Source organism: Hemitrygon akajei, chromosome 7, assembly GCF_048418815.1.
Source record: "Hemitrygon akajei chromosome 7, sHemAka1.3, whole genome shotgun sequence".
Classification (NCBI taxonomy): domain Eukaryota; kingdom Metazoa; phylum Chordata; class Chondrichthyes; order Myliobatiformes; family Dasyatidae; genus Hemitrygon; species Hemitrygon akajei.
This window is the reverse complement of record NC_133130.1, coordinates 147,005,443-147,025,230: the sequence shown is the minus strand read 5'-3', so window position 1 is coordinate 147,025,230 and position 19,788 is coordinate 147,005,443. Positions and strand designations below refer to the sequence as shown.

The 19,788-nt window shown below is 42.6% G+C and overlaps 1 protein-coding gene across 2 annotated transcripts in view; it reads right to left on the bottom strand.

The window, feature by feature from the left end:
• abca2 (ATP-binding cassette, sub-family A (ABC1), member 2) overlaps nt 1–19,788 on the bottom strand; it is a 519,276-nt gene that overhangs the window by 263,892 nt on the left and 235,596 nt on the right. For both annotated transcript variants that reach the window (XM_073052214.1, XM_073052215.1), the window contains exons 6-7: nt 16,962–17,066; nt 5,743–5,925 (exon numbers count right to left, since the gene is read on the bottom strand). In XM_073052214.1, the coding sequence (XP_072908315.1) occupies nt 5,743–5,925; nt 16,962–17,066 (288 nt within the window). The remainder of the gene's footprint in view (nt 1–5,742; nt 5,926–16,961; nt 17,067–19,788) is intronic.

Sequence of the window (19,788 nt, the reverse complement as noted above, 5' to 3'; positions counted from 1 at the left end):
GTGGAAAAACAATAAGTAGCGACTTTCCCTGTCCATTCCATGACACAAGTTTAAAAAATATTATGGAAACATGGAACTAACTGTGACCCATTTGGGGAGGGGGAGAGAACTTATTTTATTTCTGTGAACATGGGAGCCAGTTCTTAAGATTTGTTTTTTAGCTGGGCTTGGTTGCTCCACTCTGGCATCTTAACTCTTCTCCTCACCTGTCTATCACATCCCCCTGGTGCCCCTCCTTCTTCCCCTTCTTCCATGGTCCACTCTCCTCTCCTATCAGATTCCTCCTTCTCCAGACCTTTACCTTTCCCACCCACCTACCACCTTCTAACTGGTTCTCCTTCACCTCCCCACACCTCTTTATTCTGGTGTCTTCTCACCTTCCTTTCCAGTACTGAAGAATGGTCTCTGCCTGAAACGTACACTGTTCATTCACTTTCATAGATACTGCCTGACCTGCTGCATTCCTCCAACTTTTTGTGTGTGTTGCTCTGGATTTCCAGCCTCTGCAGAATCTCTTGTGTGCATTATGAGACAGCTGAGCTTGCAAGCTTGCAAGAGCTTCCGGTGAGCCAAGGAACTTAGCAAAGGAGTGTCAGCATCATTTACCTTCTCTTCAACATTTGTATCTTCACATGGTGTCTTGAGCTAATGTACTCATGGTGCAGTTGCTCAATTCAAAGAAGCAGTAATCAACATAATTTATCAAGGAAGAATCTGCATTGCAGCGTTGGACTATCATCAGCACTATCAAACCTGCATAAATCAGATCAGCAGTTTCTTTCCAAATATCTTGCTGTGAGTACTGCCCAGGAGGAAGTGGGATAGGTACTCAAATTATGTCATAAATGTTATGATTCTTAATACAGGAGAAATGAAATAAATAAATTATCACTAATCTTGCAAAAGCTCCAGCAGTAATTCAGCTTCTCAAGTGCAATTTACTGTGTTTCACAGGAAAAAAAGAGCAAAATATTATCAAAAAGCTGTGTTACTGCTCCTCTCTCAAGGTCCCGATCCCAATCAGCACAATTTTATCACCATTCATGATTTTTCAAATTAATTATTAATTTTGTGTGTTACTTTTAATAGATGAGACAATGCTAAGTTTGAAAGGTCGAGACAGACACTGTTTCTCTTCCTATCCGTAAATGATCCCAGGGGTTCAGCCGCCAGTGTTCCAGCCAATACCTCTCCCTCAACCAGACAGATCCCCATAATGTTGTCTGTGGTCCCAGCTGAGCACAAATTGCCTTCAACATTTTTAGAGAAATGCGGTGATCACATTTCACTTATCACTTGCTCAACTCAAGACTGCTCTTGGACACTTTATAAATGCAATCTCCCTCTCTCTCTCTCTCTCTCTCTCTCTCTCTCTCTCTCTATACACCCAGAAAATCAGCTGCAAAAACATATCAATAATAATCATGAATGTTCCAATTTGCTATCATAGTCAGTGTTTCTAGAAAGGGACAACTAAACATTCAGATCTTCACCTACCTCAAACATGGACATTAATGGTATCTGTTGGCAGATTCTGTAAATTTCCCTCTCCCTTCCCTCAAAAGTAGTTGTACCTAAGCCAGCTGAGGAATTCATTAGCAAACTTTGTTCACTGGAATATTGATCCCAACTTGAATCCCTGCCATGCTTCACCATTCCCACTGACCTTCCCCTCTCTGAGGTGGAATTCTCTATCCTCAGCAAGGGCATTACCTCGTCTCCCTTCGCCCTCACCTTACTGAGTTCTGCATTTGCCACGGCACTGAGCACTCCCTCCATCGACTCAGTCTCCGAGCCTACAAGGATTCCTCATCCTGTACTGATGAACCTTCGCCCATCTCCAACTCTGCTCCCTTCTTGGACACCCTGCTCCGGTTCTCTGCCTTCTCTGGATCTTTTCATCTCTAGTTGTTGGCGAGACATCAACTGGCACAACTTCACCACTCCTCACTCCTCCTTGAACTTTGCACACTCTGAGTGCAACTGCCCTCCAATCGCTCCACACCAATCCCAACATTATCATTAAATCTGCAAATAAAGGAGTGCTTTGATAGTCTGGCAGACAAGGTCTAGACTCAGACCTTGCTGAGGTCAGACAGCAACTCTCAGACACCTTTTCCTACTTACTCCTTGAAAACAACCTCACTCAGGAACACCAGGCTATTGATTCCTGCACCATCACCAACCTCGTCAACTCTGGAGATTCCTCCTTCCACTGTCACCAACATCATAGATTCCTCACAAAGTACTGCTTATTTCTACCTCCTGCCGAAGACCCACAAACCTGACTATCTGGGTAGGCCCATTGTTTCTGCCTGTGCCTGCCCCACTGAACGTGTCTGACACATTGAGACCATTTTATCCCCTTAGGTTCAGTCCCTTCCCATCTACATATGCGACACTAAACATGCTCTCAGTCTTCTCAAAATCTTTCAATTTCCAGGCCCTGATCACCTCATTTTCATCATAGATGTCCAATCCCTGTAACTTCTATTCCACTTCTCCACCCACCCCCCCCCCCCACCCCAAGAAGGCCTTGAAGCTCTCTGCATCTTTTTCAACCGCAGACCCGACCAATTCCCCTCAACTACCACCCTCCTATGTCTGGCAGAACTTGTCCTCACACTCAACATGATCACTGATTTCTCCAACTTCCAGTAATCCTTCCTCCTCCTCTTCCCTGTTCTTCAAATCCCCACTCTGGTTCTCCTAGAAACATAGAAAATAGGTGCAGGAGTAGGCCATTCGGCCCTTTGAGCCTGCACCACCATTCAGTATGACCATGGCTGATCATCCAACTCAGAACCCTGTACCTACTTTCTCTCCATACCCCCGATCCCTTTAGCCACAAGGGCCATATCTAACTTCCTCTTAAATATCTAACTTCCTCTCAACTGTTTCCTGTGGCAGAGAATTCCACAGATTCACCACTCTCTGTGTGAAGAAGTTTTTCCTCATCTCGGTCCTAAAAGGCTTCCCCTTTATCCTGAAACTGTGACCCCTCATTCTGGACTTCCCCAACATCGGAAACAATCTTCCTGCATCTAGCCTGTCCAATCCCTTTAGAATTTTATACGTTTCAATAAGATCCCCCCTCAATCTTCTAAATTCCAGTGAGTATAAGCCTAGTCGATCCAGTCTTTCTTCATATGAAAGTTCTGCCATCCCAGGAATCAATCTGGTGAACCTTCTCTGTACTCCCTCTATGGCAAGAATGTCTTTCCTCAGATTAGGGGACCAAAACTGCACACAATATTCTAGGTGTGGTCTCACCAAGGCCTTGTACAACTGCAGTAGAACCTCCCTGCTCCTGTACTCAAATCCTTTTGCTATGAATGCCAACATACCATTTGCCTTCTTCACCGCCTGCTGTACCTTTTACCTTCCTCTTCCTTGTACCTTCCTCTTACCTCTTTTCTTTTCCTCACCTTATTATCTCCTCTCTTCTCCTCACCTGCCTATCACCTGATGCCCCTACTCCCAACGTCCATTCTTCTTTCCTATTAGATTCCTCTTTCTCAACCCTTTACCTTTTTCACTTATCACCTCCCAGCTTCTTACTTTATCCATCCTCCCTACCCACCTAGCTTCAACTATCACCTGCTATCTTGTACTCCTTTCCCCTACCATTCCCTCCTTATTCTGGCTTCTTCCTCCTTCCTTTCCAGTCCTGATGATGGTTCTCAGCCTGAAAAGTCAACTGCTTATTTATTTCCATGTATGCTACCGGAACCGCTGAGTCCCTCCAGCATTTTGTGTGTGTTTCACTGGAATATCTACTGCAGCAATGTGTAACATGCAAGAAATGTAAAATAATAGTGTGCTGAATCTTTTAATTGTGTTAGCGTCCAACAGTCTGGAACATATGTTGGTTCAACACCAGCCAAGCCCATAGGGTTGCAACAAAAAAGAGTCGACAGATGCTGGAATCTAAAGCAACAAACAGCTGGAGGAACTCAGTGGGTCAGGCAGCATCTGTGGGAGGAGAAGTACTGTTAACATTTTGGGTGGAATCACTGCATCAGGGCTGAGAGATAAGATGGCCAAAATAAAGAGAAGGGGAGTGGTGAGTAAGGAGTCTGAAGTGATGGGTGGACTGAGGTTGAATGTAGATGTCAGGGAGGCAGCTCTAGGTAGAGGAGGCGAATGAGGGTGGAATTGAAGAGAGTGAAAGGTGAATGAGACCCAGGGGTGTCTGGTTTACATAGTTTCATTCTTCAAGAGAGTCTGGTTCCTTAAGGTAGTTATAGCCAGAGGGTGGTAAGGGAACAAGCTCCCACTACCTATTAAATGCTCCCAAAGTCATTCGCCTCAAATAACCTCTGACAACCATCCAGTTCCTTGTCTTCACATGTAACTTAGCCACAAAGCCCAGCGGAACTATTTCTACTGACAGGAGAAGGGCAAAGGTGGGTTACTAGCGCCATAAAAACCAATTTCTTCGGGCAGATGGGGCTCGTCAGCTGTCGTTGCCAGCTCATCTAGAAGGAAAACTCTGATCTCAAGCCTCCACTGCCTTGAAGCTGTACCCACAAATGGGGAAGACTTCAGGAGTAAACCCCAAGGAAACAAATCCGGTGCTGTCCTACATGGAGTTCAACACTGACTAGCAACTCCTTCGATGCTGCTGGTACCAAGCTGTATCGGTCTTTGCCATTCCTTTGGGTTCATCAAATGTAGAGAGGGGGAGCTTGCTACATGGGCAACAGCTTGCTTTCCATTGCATATCTGGACAGCTAGGATGCAACATCTATGGTCGACCCTGACCGATGGAGGCCTCACTCACTCATTCTTCAAGAAGTGTAGATGAACTAATTGAAAGCAGCTAGCAAAATCATTAAGACAGCATTCTTCCTTATTAGTTAATGCATAAGATATATCAGGAAGATGCTGGAACAATACAGAGCACTAATCTTGCTCTATTGATGTCTGATCCATTGAAACATTTATAGCATTCACTGGTTTTCCTGCATCTATAGTATTTTGCTTCACCAGTATACATTTCAAAATACCAAAATGGTTATTTTCTTTCTCTTTGTCTCTCTTCCACACTGTTGTTCATGTCTTTCAGGGCAAACTGCTGGAAATATTAACCTTTAACACTCTCTCCGCTGACATTACAACCAACTTGCATCTTCCAGCCTTGCTGGTCTCCACCCTATAGCACCCATGTCTATTGTTCTCTCCCACCCAGCCTCTGCCCCTTTCTCTGCAGCTTAAAATTTATTTGATCTCTACACTATCTATTGAAAGAACAGTAACCCAAAATGTTAAGTCTTTCAATTACTTTCTGGCCTGTTGAACATTTCCTGCATTTTCACATTGCTCACAGACTCAGCTCATTCCATCTGGTAATCAACATTAAGGCTCAGTTTCACACTCTGCTCCATTTACTAGATGTGGGATGAGTTAAAGTCTAGTTCTGAAATAGTATTATCTGTCAGTATAATTAGTCCCCAAGGCTCAGCATGAAGTTGCAGTGCAGAATTTTACATTTTACATATCACTTGAAGAAACTTTCATAATTTTTAGTCCCAAGATGTACCTCAATGCATATACATTTGTCATTATCTTGGAATGTCTTAGCTTTCCCTTTTACAGAGAAAAATTTGCTTCATGCCATCTACAGAAGTTGTAAAAAGAGTTTCATATCTACATTTTATCTACAAATTACAGTATAGATAAAATATTTTGGTGTTAAGCACAAAGTTTTATCATTGGGTCAATTTTCCATTACATTACCTCCATCTCTCCAACAAGTCCCTCTGGATCGTAGCCATCTATGGAGTTACTGGATCCTGCTAGACCAAGAGCTTGGGCCAATAGCTGGACAAGTTTTTGTCTATGTGTCACCTTTTCTGGGTCACTTAAGGCTTTATGGATCAGTCCTCCTTCTATCTTCTGCCAGCCTCCCAACAGATGTTCCTGAAACACAGAATTACTCAAAATTCAATGGAATCCTTTTTCTTTACCTAAGTGTTACCACATCTTGAAAATTTGTAAAAATAAACATGAAATTAAATTGCTCCTCAGGATATTCAAAGTTACTTATCATCCCTTTTTCCTAGATAGGAAACAATCTTAGCAAAGGTGTTCAAGGGATACATGAGAAGTTGTTACTGAGATAGTAGTAAATCCCTCAATCTGGAGTCCATCCTAAACTGTGTTGTGCCCTCCAAGACCAGATCTCAGTTAAGTACAAATATCTACATATCTTAGTCTTTAATCCTCTCTCTACTTTGATCAGGTAGAAGGTACAGGAGCCTCAGGATTTGCACCACCAAGTAGTTCAAGGACAGTTTCTACCCCTCAACCATCAAGCTCTTGAACAAAAGGGGATAACTACACTCAAATGATCCATCACTGAAATGTTCCTACAAATAATGATTTAGTTTTAAAGACACTATCTTACTATCTCATGTTCTCGTTATTTATATTTGCATTTCCACAAGTTGTTGCCTTCTGCACTCTAGTTTATCTTTCTTTAATCCTGCTATATTTACTATTCTATGGATTTACTGAACATCCCCACAGGAAAATGTGTCTCACCTCACTCTGAACTGACTGCACAATCTATGAACTCATTTTCAAGCACTCTACAATTCATGTTCTCGATATTATCTTTCCTTTCTATCTTTCCTTTCAGTTAGTCCTGACGAAGGGTCTCGGCCCGAAACGTCGACAGCGCTTCTCCCTATAGATGCTACCTGACCTGCTGCGTTCCACCAGCATTTTGTGTGTGTTTCTTGATACTATTTATTTAATTATCATTTTTTAAACAGATTATCTTCTTTTGCATATTAGTTGTTTGTCAGTCGTTGTACAGTGAACGTCTACAAGAAAATGAATCTCAGGGTCGTGTTTCGTAAGATACATGTACTTTGATAATAAATTTGAACTCGTTATTTTTTTCCCAGATCAATCACAGGCACTTTCTCTGAGGAAATGACTTTATTTGGTATTAAGTTGTGCTAATGATTGTAATTCTACAGTAACACATTTTACATAGACATGAAATCTCAGGACTCCACCCTCAGCTGACCTATGCTGCAAATTCTTCCAGCTAAGCAGACAGAGACAGCGGAAAAGTAGTGATGTCTGTATCTGAGAGTCTTAGGAAAGGGTAGTATCACTGGGCAAGTTTACATAGATTCATTATAATGCAAAGCTTTGATCGACACCAAAAATGGGGATCATAATATTAGAACCACACCTCTTACCCATGCTCATATCTGGCAGCAGAACCTCATAAAGCTTACCCTCGTGAAAACACAAGGTTACATATTGCAACCACAGGACCATCAGCTTGAGTGGAGACTACTGGACACTTGATCCAACAATCAAATGCGGAGACCAGACTATTGTCACCAAATGAATTTGATTTTCGGACAGTAACACAGAGCAGAAGGTTATCACTTGGCAAACAAGTACACACTGGCTTTTTCAAAGACAAGTTGCAAGACGCATTCTTGGTACAAAGTAGCTTGCTTGTTCTAAGTCCTGTTCCAAGTCGTGCCTTATTGCTGACTCAAAGATTAATATGTGCTTTACCATAGCTTTCTTTGAAAAAAAACTGTCTTCTACTTCATAACAAGGCATGCGTGAAATTAATATTTATGTCTGTGTCTAAGCAGTGGGGACAGACCCACTCCCCATTAAGTCGTGATGTGTACCAGCCTTAGGACCAGAGCACTATATATAAAATGGTTAAAAATGTTTTGAATTGCCTCACTTTTGAACAGATAATTATTATATACAGTGGATTCTGGTTAATTGGGACACATCTGGACTAGTACATTTTGGCCCTCATTGGCTGAAGTTCCATGGAAATACATAATTAAAAACTACCAGACAGGCCACATTGCTGTCTGATATTGAGGGCTCCTGCACTGAACTGAAATAAGCTACAGAAAGTTGTAAAATTAGTCAGCTCCATAGTATCTACAAGACAACTTCAAGGGGCAGTGCTTCAGAAAAGTGGCATCCATTATCAAGGATTCTCCCCCACACCCACCCCACTCATCACCCAGGACATGGCCTCTTCTCATTATTACCATCAGGTAGGAGGTACAGAAGCCTGAAGACACACAACCAGCCATTCAAGAACAGCTTCTTCCCCTCTGCCATCCAGTTCCTAATAGGACATTGAACCCATGAACACTAACTCACATTTTTTTAATATTATTTCTGCTTTGCACTATTTTTAATCTAACTATTTAATATACATACATATACTAACTGTAATTGATTTACTTATTTATTTTTTTCTTTCTACATTATCATATATCACATTGTACTGCTGCTGCTAAGTTAACAAATTTCACGACATGTGCTGATGATAATAAACCTGATTCGGATTCTGACAAAGTTTCATTAAAAAATAAGACAAACAATGCTTTAGCAGAGTAACAAATTATGTATTTAAATGAAATACAGAATTAATTAGAACACCATCAATATTACTAAGTACTATAAATTTGTGTATTAGTTATCAACAGAGAAATTCACCCAGTGTATGCTGCCATGAACAAAATCAGCACAGACACCTAGTGCAGATAATGGACTGCCTCCATACAATGCTTTTGATGACAACCACCTCATATTCTTCATTTTCAATGTAACTTTCAGGATGATTGTCAATGCCTTCTATTATTCGTCATTCCTAACTTGTTGAAGTAGTGAAATTGTTTTATTTCACTCCAAGCCTGAATGCTTGAAACCCCAGCAAACAAAATCGTTCTGAATTGTTTTACTGCTTACTTGGCACCAACTATCGGTAACAAAAATCACTGCTTTCTGAACACGAAGACACAAGATTGAAACCACTTAAATACTGTTCGTTCTCAGCATGGTGCAGTGTTTAACAGCCATGTGACTGGCGCTAGTTAGAAACTGTTCAGCTCTGTGTTGAACTGAGGCTGTATCCTGCTCCAGCTGCAGTGATGTCTGGCTTCGTGTCTTTAGTGAAACTTTAGTTCTGAATGCTACTTGCTTACTTTTATTGTTTGCATGATTTGTTTTTCTCTCTCTGCCCACTGTCTTTTTTTTTAAGTAGGTTTCTTTGGGGTTTTTTTGTGGTTACCTGCAAGGAGACAAATCTCAAGGTTGAATATTGTGCACGTGCTTAGATAATAAATGCATTTTGAACTGGACAGAGGCAGCATGTGCGAACCTCATAGCGGGCAGGCTGTGGGACAGGGTGCAAGCCAATGTTTGACTCCACTTCGCCAATTAAAGCTTCCATTGTTTACCCATTAAAGAAATGAGGGAGTTTGAAACATTGAAGTGAGTGTGCAGGGTGAGTGCAGGCTGCCTGGCTTTTGATCGCTCTGTACCTGAGAGGCCTGCCACTGGGCCCGGAGAAGGTTGCCCAGGTTTTCTGCGTTTTGGATGAGGACTTGGAGCATAGGTTTTTTTTCAGTCCTATAGTTTTTTGAAATTCTATGTTTTTCACCTGACCTTCCTCAGAACTTATTTGCACAGGGAGGGGGATTTGGGGGCCGATGTGCCTGTTTCATTTGTTCAGTTTTTTTGTGCAGGGTGGTTGGATTTGCAGGTTGATGATTGCGCTGCCTTTCTTTTCTTTATTTTCTTTCTTGGTTTCATGGCTATCCAGAGAAGAATTTCAGAGCTGTATACTTTGACAATAAATGAATCTTTGAACACTCCTGTCCCAATTAAGCAGCATATTGGCCCAAATAAACAGAGAACCCCAGCTACTTTCTTGATTAGCTTCTGTTCTTTAAGAGTTGCCCCAAATAAGCAGCTATCCCAATCAACTAATGGTCTAATTAACCAGAATCCACTGTACTTCAAATAAAATACTTTGCAACTATCCAACACAAAGTCAGTAATCGGAAAATACTCAATCCAAAATAAGGAAAGACCTGCACAGACATATCTAAACTTGCGTAAGAGAACAGGACAGGCACAAGGCAGCAGGGCTGGTGCTTCACCGCACCAGAGACCCAGTTCAATCGTGACCTCCTGGGCTGTCTGTGTGGAGTTTGCATTTTCTCTATATGGCCACGTGTGTTTCCTTCAGGTGCTCCAGTTTCCTCCCACAAGCCAAAGATTAGTCAGTAGGTTAACTGGCCACGTTAAAGCGACCCAGTGTGGAATGACTGGTAGAATCTAATGGAAGTTGATGGGAATACAAAGAGAATAAAATAGTATTACTGTGGGTGGATGCTCATTGGTAAGTGTAGATTCGACAGGCTGAAGGGCTTGTTCTCATGCTGTACAACTCTATGAATTTGTGTCAATATTTCTCTAATATTAGACATTGTTCCCTATAAAGAACACCTATTGTGTCTTCCATTGTTCAGTCTTCCATGTCTCAAAAGGACATTTTGAGCTCCAGGTCAGATTTCAATCAATGAACTCATTCTTGTTACCCTCTGATACTCAAACATGACTGAAGTGCAAGGAACATGCCACATTTTTTCCATAGGTTTTTGTGCTCATTGAGTTGGAAGGGAAACACATCCAATTCCAAACACTCAGCGTTTTATATTCTCAGATGGACGCGGAGGAAAACTGCCATTACTTTAGACTGGCAAAACTCCAGGATTTTTCTGCAGACTTCTGAAATTAAAGATCAATTTCTAGGTGACCTCTGTGGGCAGCACATGAGGAAAATTAAAGGGCCTTTATTGGCACCCATGCTCTTTTATTTTCTTTCAACACTTGCTTATTTGTTGTATCTGAACTTGTGCCCAGGTGGGATTGCTGGAAACAGGAGGCCATGTGGTAACATCTACAGAGGTGCCTCCAACAACGAGAAATCTGCTTCTCTGTCTACATGTTAAACTCTTTCTTTCTCAGAACAGGTGGAGTATAAACAATAGCAAAGCAAACTTCAACAATAAAGTCAGATGAGGAGTTTAATTCTGCTGCAGTCCCCAATGCCCAATTTGGACTGATGACCTATCCATTTGAAATCCTTACAAGCAACAACGGAATGATTTCCCATCAATCCAGATCCCAAAACCAAAGCAACACACACAAAATGCTGGAAGAACTCAGCAGGTTAGTCAGCAGCTATGGAAATGAATAAGCAGGCGACGTATCAGGCCGAGGTCATTCTTCAGGGATCCAATGTTTAAATGTGACCCGACCTATGATATTGCCGCTTGGTGCACCCATCCTCCCATTCTGCTAATAATTTCACTCAAAAAAATCCACTCAGAGAAAGAAATGGCAATATCAGCTCCATGAAACTCAAGATGACAACTATAGATCATGAGGTGGAAGGAAATGCTAAAAGAGCTCGGGGGGACTTTGGAGTTCTAACATTTAACTGTTATTCATTCTTTGGGGCACTCCTCTGTTTTTCTGGATGGTTGCGAAGAAAAAACATTTCAGCATGTATACTGTATACATTTCTCTGACATTAAATTGTACCTTTGAACCTTTGAAACAGGTTATGTTGGGCACAGCGAGATTTTTCTCTCCATTAATGGCTTTGTCCAAAAAGTAACCAATTTGACTGTGAGCAACACAGTGGTGCAGCTAGTAGGCCTTGAGGCACCAAACACTCCAGATCAACTCTGACCACAGATGCTGTCCATGTGGAGTTCACATGTTCTCACTGTGAATGTGTGGATTTCTTTGAGATGGTCTGGTTGCTTCCCACATCCCAAAGGTTCGCAGGTTGGTAAGTTATCTGCCCACTGTCAATTGTCTCTAGTATGTGAAGGAGAGGTAGACTCTGGGAGGAGCTAATGAAGATGTGGCGATGATGAAAGTGACGTTAATTTCAGATTAGTGTCACAAACAAGAGAAAATCTGCAGATGCTGGAAATCCAAGCAACACACACAAAATGCTGGAGGAACTCAGCAGGCCAGCCAGCATCCATGGAAAAAAGTACAGTCGACGTTTTGGCAGGATTGGTGAAAAAAAAGATGAAGAGTAGATTTAAAAGGTGGGGGAGTGGAAAGAGAAACATCAGGTGATAGGTGAAACCGGAGGGATAAAGTAAAGAGCTGAGAAGTTGATTGGTGAAAGAGATACAGGGCTGGACAAGGGAGAGTCTGACAGGAGTGAACAGAAGGCCATGGAAGAAAGAAAAGAGGGAGGAGCACCAGAGAGAGGTGATGAGCATGCAAGGAGATAAGGTGAGCAGGGAAAAGGGGATGAGTAATGGTGAAGGTGGGGGGGTGCATTTACCGGAGGTTTGAGAAATCGATCTTCAGGCTATCAAGTTGGAGGCTACCCAGACGGAACATAAGGTGGTGTTCCTCCAACTTGAAGGTGGGATCATCGCAACACTAGAGGAGGCCTGGATTGACATATCAGAATGGGAATGGGAAGTGGAATTATGATGGGTGGCCACTGGGAGATCCCGCTTCTTCTGGTAGGCTTAGTGTCAATGGGTTTGCTAATAATCAGCATAGACTCAGCACACTGAAGGACAAGCTTCTCTGCTCTTTCTATGAAACTAATCTCAGATCAGCATCAAACTCAGACTCCTCAGAAATAATTCCTGAAATTTTCTCACTGCTCTCCACAGCAGTAAGTTCATCCTTACTATAGATCAAGTGGTTCATTTCTTGTGAGGCTGATTTATTTTCATGATTACCTGAAACGTTATATTAACTTAGCACTGTCCGTAAATTAGAAATGAGCAGTGACATGTGACACTTACGAACTTGAGCGTCAAAAGCCTTAACAACTGGAGTGCTTTGCCACTGCAAATTTAAATTAATGATGAACCTGAAATGGAAAATTAACTGCTGAAGCTGCCCCACTTATACAGCTGGCTCCATTTCATGTTAACAATGAGCCTGATCAAAGTCATCTTGAGACTTAGTGTGAAAGATTTAATGGCAATAATAGATCGATCTGAAAGGTGGGTTTTTCAACTGGAAAGCCATTAACTTTTGCTTTGCATCTCTTATTTCTCTTTCTCGGTCCTGACTTACGACTGACTTCACAATGCTTCTCATCCCTCAGGACGACATCATCCACCCATACTTCTATCAGCTCCATGGGCAAAGTTAGATTTGTGGCAAAGATTACAAAGGTAATTAATTGATGCAGCAATTCCGGTTCATGACTTCCCACAAATTGTTTACCAATAAGAGGGGAGGGGGACAGATTTCACACCTCTCCACACCCAAATTTCTCCCAAATCCATTCACAAAAGTCATCCGTACCCAGGATCAAGACAGTTGGCCCAACAAGAAATAGGAAGTGGTCCCTACATCACACCCTCAAAATACTTAATTAGATGTAAACAATCTCAAGGCAACAGAAAACATTGGTGAGAGACACCTTAAGTTGAGGGACTGCTTTGTCAAGCACCTCCACCCTATCTGTCAAAAGCAGGCCAAACATTCGAATTCCAATTCCATTCCACCATGTCAGTCCATGACCTCCTCTTGTGCCATGATGAGGCCACCCTCAGGGTGGAGGAGTAACATCTTACATTCCATCCAGATAGTCTCCATCCTGATGGCACAAATATTGATTTCTCCTTCTGGTTAAAAAAATTCCCTCCCCTCTTCAGCTATTCCCTACTCTTCCCACCTGTCCACCACTTCCTCCTGGGTCCCCTCCTCCTTTCCTTTCTCCTATGGAAAAACTCTCCTTTTTTGTCAGACTCCTTCCACTCCAGCCCTTTATCTTTCCCACCCACCTGGCTTCATCTATCACTTTCCAGCTATCCTTCCCCATTCCTCACCTTTTTATTATGGCAATTTCACCCTTTCTTTCCAGTCCTGAAGAAGGGTCCCAGTCTGAAACATTGACTGTTCATTCAATTCCATTGAACTCCTTCTGAGTTCAGGTAGGCAGGTAGGCATGCGTGGGGCTTTGGAGTTCCAGCAGCTGCAGAATTTATTACGTTTTGAAAGCATGCAATGATGTGAAGCCATTCACAAACTCAAGCCGCAGCACTTTTAGCTAGTAATTAGGTATTTTTAAAATTTGTTTATGGCTGCCATTTATTTTGCAGGACTTGCAGAAGAGATCAGCAGAATGTACAACCAGGCAATCTATTAAAATGACAGTGTTTGAGAAAATAATATCGACCAAGATTTTGGAAGACACTTCTCTTTTTTTCATGGAAATTATGTCCATCTTAAAAGGACACAAATGACAAGAATAAATACAAATTTGTTAACAAAATAGAATGCGTTTTGCACCACTCTCCTCCGCCTAACGGAACTTGCTGTCACTCTTAATAATTTCTCAATTTGCTCCACCCACTTCCTTCAAACAAAAGGCACTCACATGGGTCCCATCTATGCCTGACTTTTTGACGGCTACGTAGAACAGTCTATGTTCCAAGCTTACACTGGTGTCCACCCCCCACTTTTCCTACACTACTTCGGCGACTGCATTGGTGCTGCTTCCTGCACCCATGCTGAACTCATTGACTTCATCAAATTTGCCTCCAACTTCAACCCTGCCTTCAAATTTACCTGGTCCATTTCCGACACCACCTCCTCTTTCTCGACCTCTCTGTTTCTATCTCTGGATTCAACTTGTCTACCGATGTCTATTATAAACCTACTGACTCTCACAGCTACCTGGACTATACCTCTTCCCATACTATTACTTGTAAAAAGATCATCCCCTTCTCTTAATTCCTCTGTCTCCACTGTATCTGCTCTCCAGGATGAGCCTTTACATTCCAGAATGAAGGAGATGTCCTCCCTCTTCAAAGAGAGGGGTTTCCCTTCCTCCACCATTAACACTACCCTCAACTGCATCTCTTCCATTACATGCTCATCAGCTCTCACCCCAACCTGCTACCAGCCTACAAGGGGACAAGGGGTCCTCTTGTCCTCACCTACCACCCCACCAGCCTTCGCGCCCAGCACATAATTCTTCATAACTTCAGCGATCTCCAACAAGTTGCCCATTTATCCCTTCCCATTGATCCCCCTCCTGGCATTTTTCCTTGCAAGCGGAAGTAGTACTTCACCTGCTACTACACGTCCTCCTGCACTACCATTCAGGGCCCCAAATACTCCTTCCAGGTGAGGCAACACTTCACCTTTGGTTCTGTTGGGGTCATATATTGTGTTCTGTGCTCCCAGTGTGGCTTCCTGTAGTTTGGTGAGACCCAACGTAGATTTGGAGACCGCTTCACCGAGCACCTATCCTCCATCTGCCAGAACATGCGGGATCACCCAGTGGCCACCTATTTTAATTCCACTTCCCTTTCCCATATCAATATGTCAATCCTTTGCCTCCTCTACTGTCGCGATGAGGCCACACTCAGGATGGAGGAACAACAAGTTATATTCCATCTGGGTAGCCTCCAACCCAATGGCAAGAACATTAAGTTCTTGAACTTTCAATAATGCACCCCCCTTCACCATTCCCCATTTCCCACACTCACCTTATCTCTTTGCCTTTCCATCGACTCCCTCTTGTGCCCCTCCCCTCTTTTCTTTCCTCCGTGGCCTTCTGTCCTCCCCTATTAGATTCCCCCTTCTTCAGCCCTGTATCTCTTTCACCAAACTACTTCCCAGCTCTTTACTTCACCCCTCCCCCTTCTGGTTTCACCTATCACCCTGTGTTTCTTTCTCCCCTTTCACCTTTCAAATCTACTCATCATCTTTTTTTTTTACCTCCAGTCCTGCTGAAGGATCTTGGCCCAAAATCATCGACTGTACTCTTTTCCGTAAATGCTGCCTGGCCTGCTAAGTTCCTCCAGCATCTTGCATGTGTTGCTTACATGTGGAAATTCTCTATTTAAAGGTCCCGTAAACATGCCTTGATGTAGTTCACATTGCAGCATGCCGAAACCCAATCTTCCCAAGATTGCTTCATTATGATGCCACACAAAGTCTAGACTAAACCTGTCTTTGCCTCCCTTTCAGCTCAATAATTGCTGAGCAGTTTTTGTGTAGAGGAGAAAGGGAAGGGTAAAACAGGGGCTGGAGGGGATTGATGGACACAGAGGGCATCAGAGTGGGGGGGATGAAATGAAGGATCATCTATGAAAACTAGTGCAACACCTTCCATGTATGCTATAGTGAATTTACTGCACAACATGCATTGAAGATTTTGTGTCGGTCTTCAGAGACAATCCTTCATCACTCTGATAGTCCACTCTCTGAACCATGAGGAAATCCTGATGATTCAGCACCTGTCTCACCAGGTGATGTATGCAATTTCCACTCAGCGGGGCCTCAGTTCCAACCCTGCCCAGGATCCACACCTCCTTTAAACTCACTCAGTTTGTTTGTTTGTTTATTTATTTATTTATTGAGATACAGCCCTTCCAACCGCCCTACCTAGAAACCCTAATTTAACCCTAGCCTAATCACAGGACAATATATTACTAACAATTAACCTACCAACTGGCTCATCTTTGAACTGTAGGAGGACACCCACCCAATCACAGGGAGACATAAACTCCTTACAGGCAGCAGTGGGAACTGAACCTAGGTCACTGTAAAGCGCTGTTGAAACCACTGCACTGGTGGTAGTTTCTCCCTCAAGCTTACGCAGTTCTTTGTAATGAAATTAGATCAAAAATGAATTAAAAGTAAGCTGAAGGAACAACAACAGTTGGTAGTTTGGAAGACCTCTGAGTTCAACACCACTACCATCCCAAGTTTGCCAGATTCAGAATTTGCCAAAATTTGAGAGTTGGGGGCAAAAGTTTAAGGGTAACACGAGGGGGAATTTCTTTACTCAGAGAGTGGTAGCTGTGTGCAGTGAGCTTCCAGCAGAAGTGGTAGAGGCAGGTTCGGTATTGTCATTTAAAGTAAAATTGGATAGGTATATGGACAGGAAAGGAATGGAGGGTTATGGGCTGAGTGGAGGTCAGTGGGACTAGGTGAGAGTAAGCTTCGGCACAGACTAGAAGGGCCGAGATGGCCTGTTTCTGTGCTGTAATTGTTATATGGTTATTCATGGAGTGTTACTGTATGTGCTACTTCAGATGGGGGAGTCAATTCTATTTTTGCTACTGGAGTAGACAAAGAAACTTTACCTCTAGCCGAAGAAGTTTCTCTCCAGCACTAAATGCATCCCAGTTATCGCTGTCCAGTTCACTGTCTATGGCTGATGGATACGATCCAAAGCAAAGGCGGAATACCTAAAAAAACAATCAGGCCAAAAGAATTAATTAACTGCTCAACAAGGTTAATTACCACAAAAAGAAACACATTCACATTCGATTTGTCCTTAATAATGGTTAGCAATGTGAATATATTTTTCCTCATGTGTGTTTAAATATTTAATGTGCAACACTGCCTGCAGCATAACTATTCTGTGTCATCTTGAGTTTTGATGTATTTGGCTGGTGGATCTTTCCTGCTGTTCCTTATCCGTGATTCTACTAAGTAGGAGCAGTACCCACTGTGAACTACTTTTCGATCTTAAACAAACACATTGCCCAGTTAAAATTAACTCAGTGGTATTTCACCTATAATTTCTGGTATATTCATTAGACTCAAGGCTTTGATGACTGACATCTTCCAGGGAAGAGCAATGTATGTAGGATCACAATCTGAGAAACACTGGGGTTATCAAAGGCATGGTTGGAGAAGTAAGAAATCTGAACACTAGGATATAGGATGATGTGGAATATATTATGGATGACACCATGACACCTCTGATGGAGCCACTATTACTAACCTCTGGTGCTGTCTGCTTGGATTTTGCATGTTGTCCTTCTTTGCATGTAGGATTTCCTAGGGTGGTCTGGGTTTTTCCTACATTCCCAACATGTGCAAGTTGGTAGACACTGTAAATTACCCTAACGTCGATGGGTGGTAAAATCTGGGGGGTGGGGGGGAACTGATGAGAATGTGGGGATTAAAAATGGGTTTAATACAGGACTGGTTGATGAAGACCTCTGTGGTTTGAAGGGCCTGGTTCCATGTTGTTTGTCTTCCCTCTTTTTATTTTATTGACAGCACAGCTTTGGACAGAATGCAGGGAGGCTTAAGGATAGGAAACAAAATACTACAGGGTCTATTTGCCAAGTACAGCTAAAATAAACTACCGGTAGCTTAGGAAGACACCATTGTTGCAATGAACGAGTTGGGCTGAAGAGTCTAATTCCTGTAACTTTATGAATCAACACGAGGTAACGAGGGGCACGGTTTGCTTGGAAGTAGGTACAGAGGGGATGTCAGGGTAAGTTTTTCACACAGAGCAGTGGGTGCTTGGAATGCACTGCCGGTGACAGTGGTGGAGGTGGATACAACAGGATCTTTTAAGAGACTCTTAAATAGGTATACGGAGCTGAGAAAAACAGGGTAATTCCAGGCAGTTTCTAGAGTAGGTTACACGGTCGAACTCCTAGTGAAATCAACAATCTCAGATAACTAGCTTTATTTCTATCATAACCGGCAAGCTCTGACATAAAGACATCCACTGTAATATTGACCTATTCCTTCTCACATGTTACCTGATCAAACATTTCGAGCATTCTCTTTTATTTGACGTTTCCAGCAACTGCTTGTTATGGACCTCAGATTTTCAGTATTGATTTTTCTCCTTCATTCCCTGCCTCTCCCTCTCCTTCAATTCATATTGCTCCATGCAGAGCAGCACTGGCTCATGATCATTCATCACCCTCCCTCCATCTGGACCATCTTGGCCTGCAACCTATCGCATACACTCAGTGACCACTGCATTCAGTGCACCTGTACACCTCCTTATTAATGCAAACACCTAATTAGCCAATCACGTGGCAGCAACTCAATGCATGAAAGCATGCAGAGCACGGTCAAGACATTCAGCTGTTGTTCAGGCCAAACATCAGAATGGGGAAGAAATGTGATCTAAGTGACTTTGACCATGGGATGATTGTTGGTGCCAGACAAAGTATCCCAGAAACTGCTCATCTCCTGGGAATTTTGTGCCTAGCAGTCTCTAGAACAGGGGTTCCCAATCCAGGGTCCACAGACCCCTTGGTTAATGGTAGGGGTCCATGGCATTAAAAAAAGGTTGGGAACCCCTGCTCTAGAGATTACAGAGAATGATGCAAAAAGAAACGAGAGCAGAACATCCAGTAAGCAGCTGCTCTATGGGTGAAAGCACTTTGTTTTTGGGAGAGGTCAGAGGAGAATTGACAGGAAGGTGACAGTAACTCAAATAGCCAAGCGTTACAACAGTGGCATGCTGAAGAGCACTTCAGGGTGCACAACACGTCGAATCTTGAAGTGGATGGGCTACAGCAGCAGAGACCATAACCACACACTCATTAGCCACTTTATTAGGTACAGGAGGTACAACGTAAGGTGGCCACAGAGCGTACATTTTTGTTGTTTTCACCACCCCCTTTCCTTTCTCCAACAGAGAACAAGGAAAAAGCATTCATATTTAAGCCTATTTAACTGAAATCCCTGGTTGGAACAATGGAAACACAACTCCATTACACAGACATCACTCAAGTTAATGCTACTGAGACACATAAAGTAAACTAATTTTCCAAGTGTGCAATAAATCTAGAACTCATCTAGACAATCCTGGCGACTATCAGTGAATGGAGCCCTTTGAAGTTGAAAGACGGCAGCAGCATTTAGATGTTATCTACTCTGTTTCATCTACTACTGACTACTGTTAAATGCATTCTGTTTACACTGATTTTCCTGTGCTTTTTAAACAGGAAACAACATGGAAATTTGTTTGATTACTAATGTAAAAAATGAATCAGAGTAGCAAGTCATTTATTTGTAAGAGTTATTATAACTTATTTATTCAGCTACAGCAGAGTAACAGGCCATTCTGACGCAATGAGTCTGTGTCACTCAATTATACTCATGTGACCAATCAACCCAATGGCCCATGCAACTTTGGAACGTGGG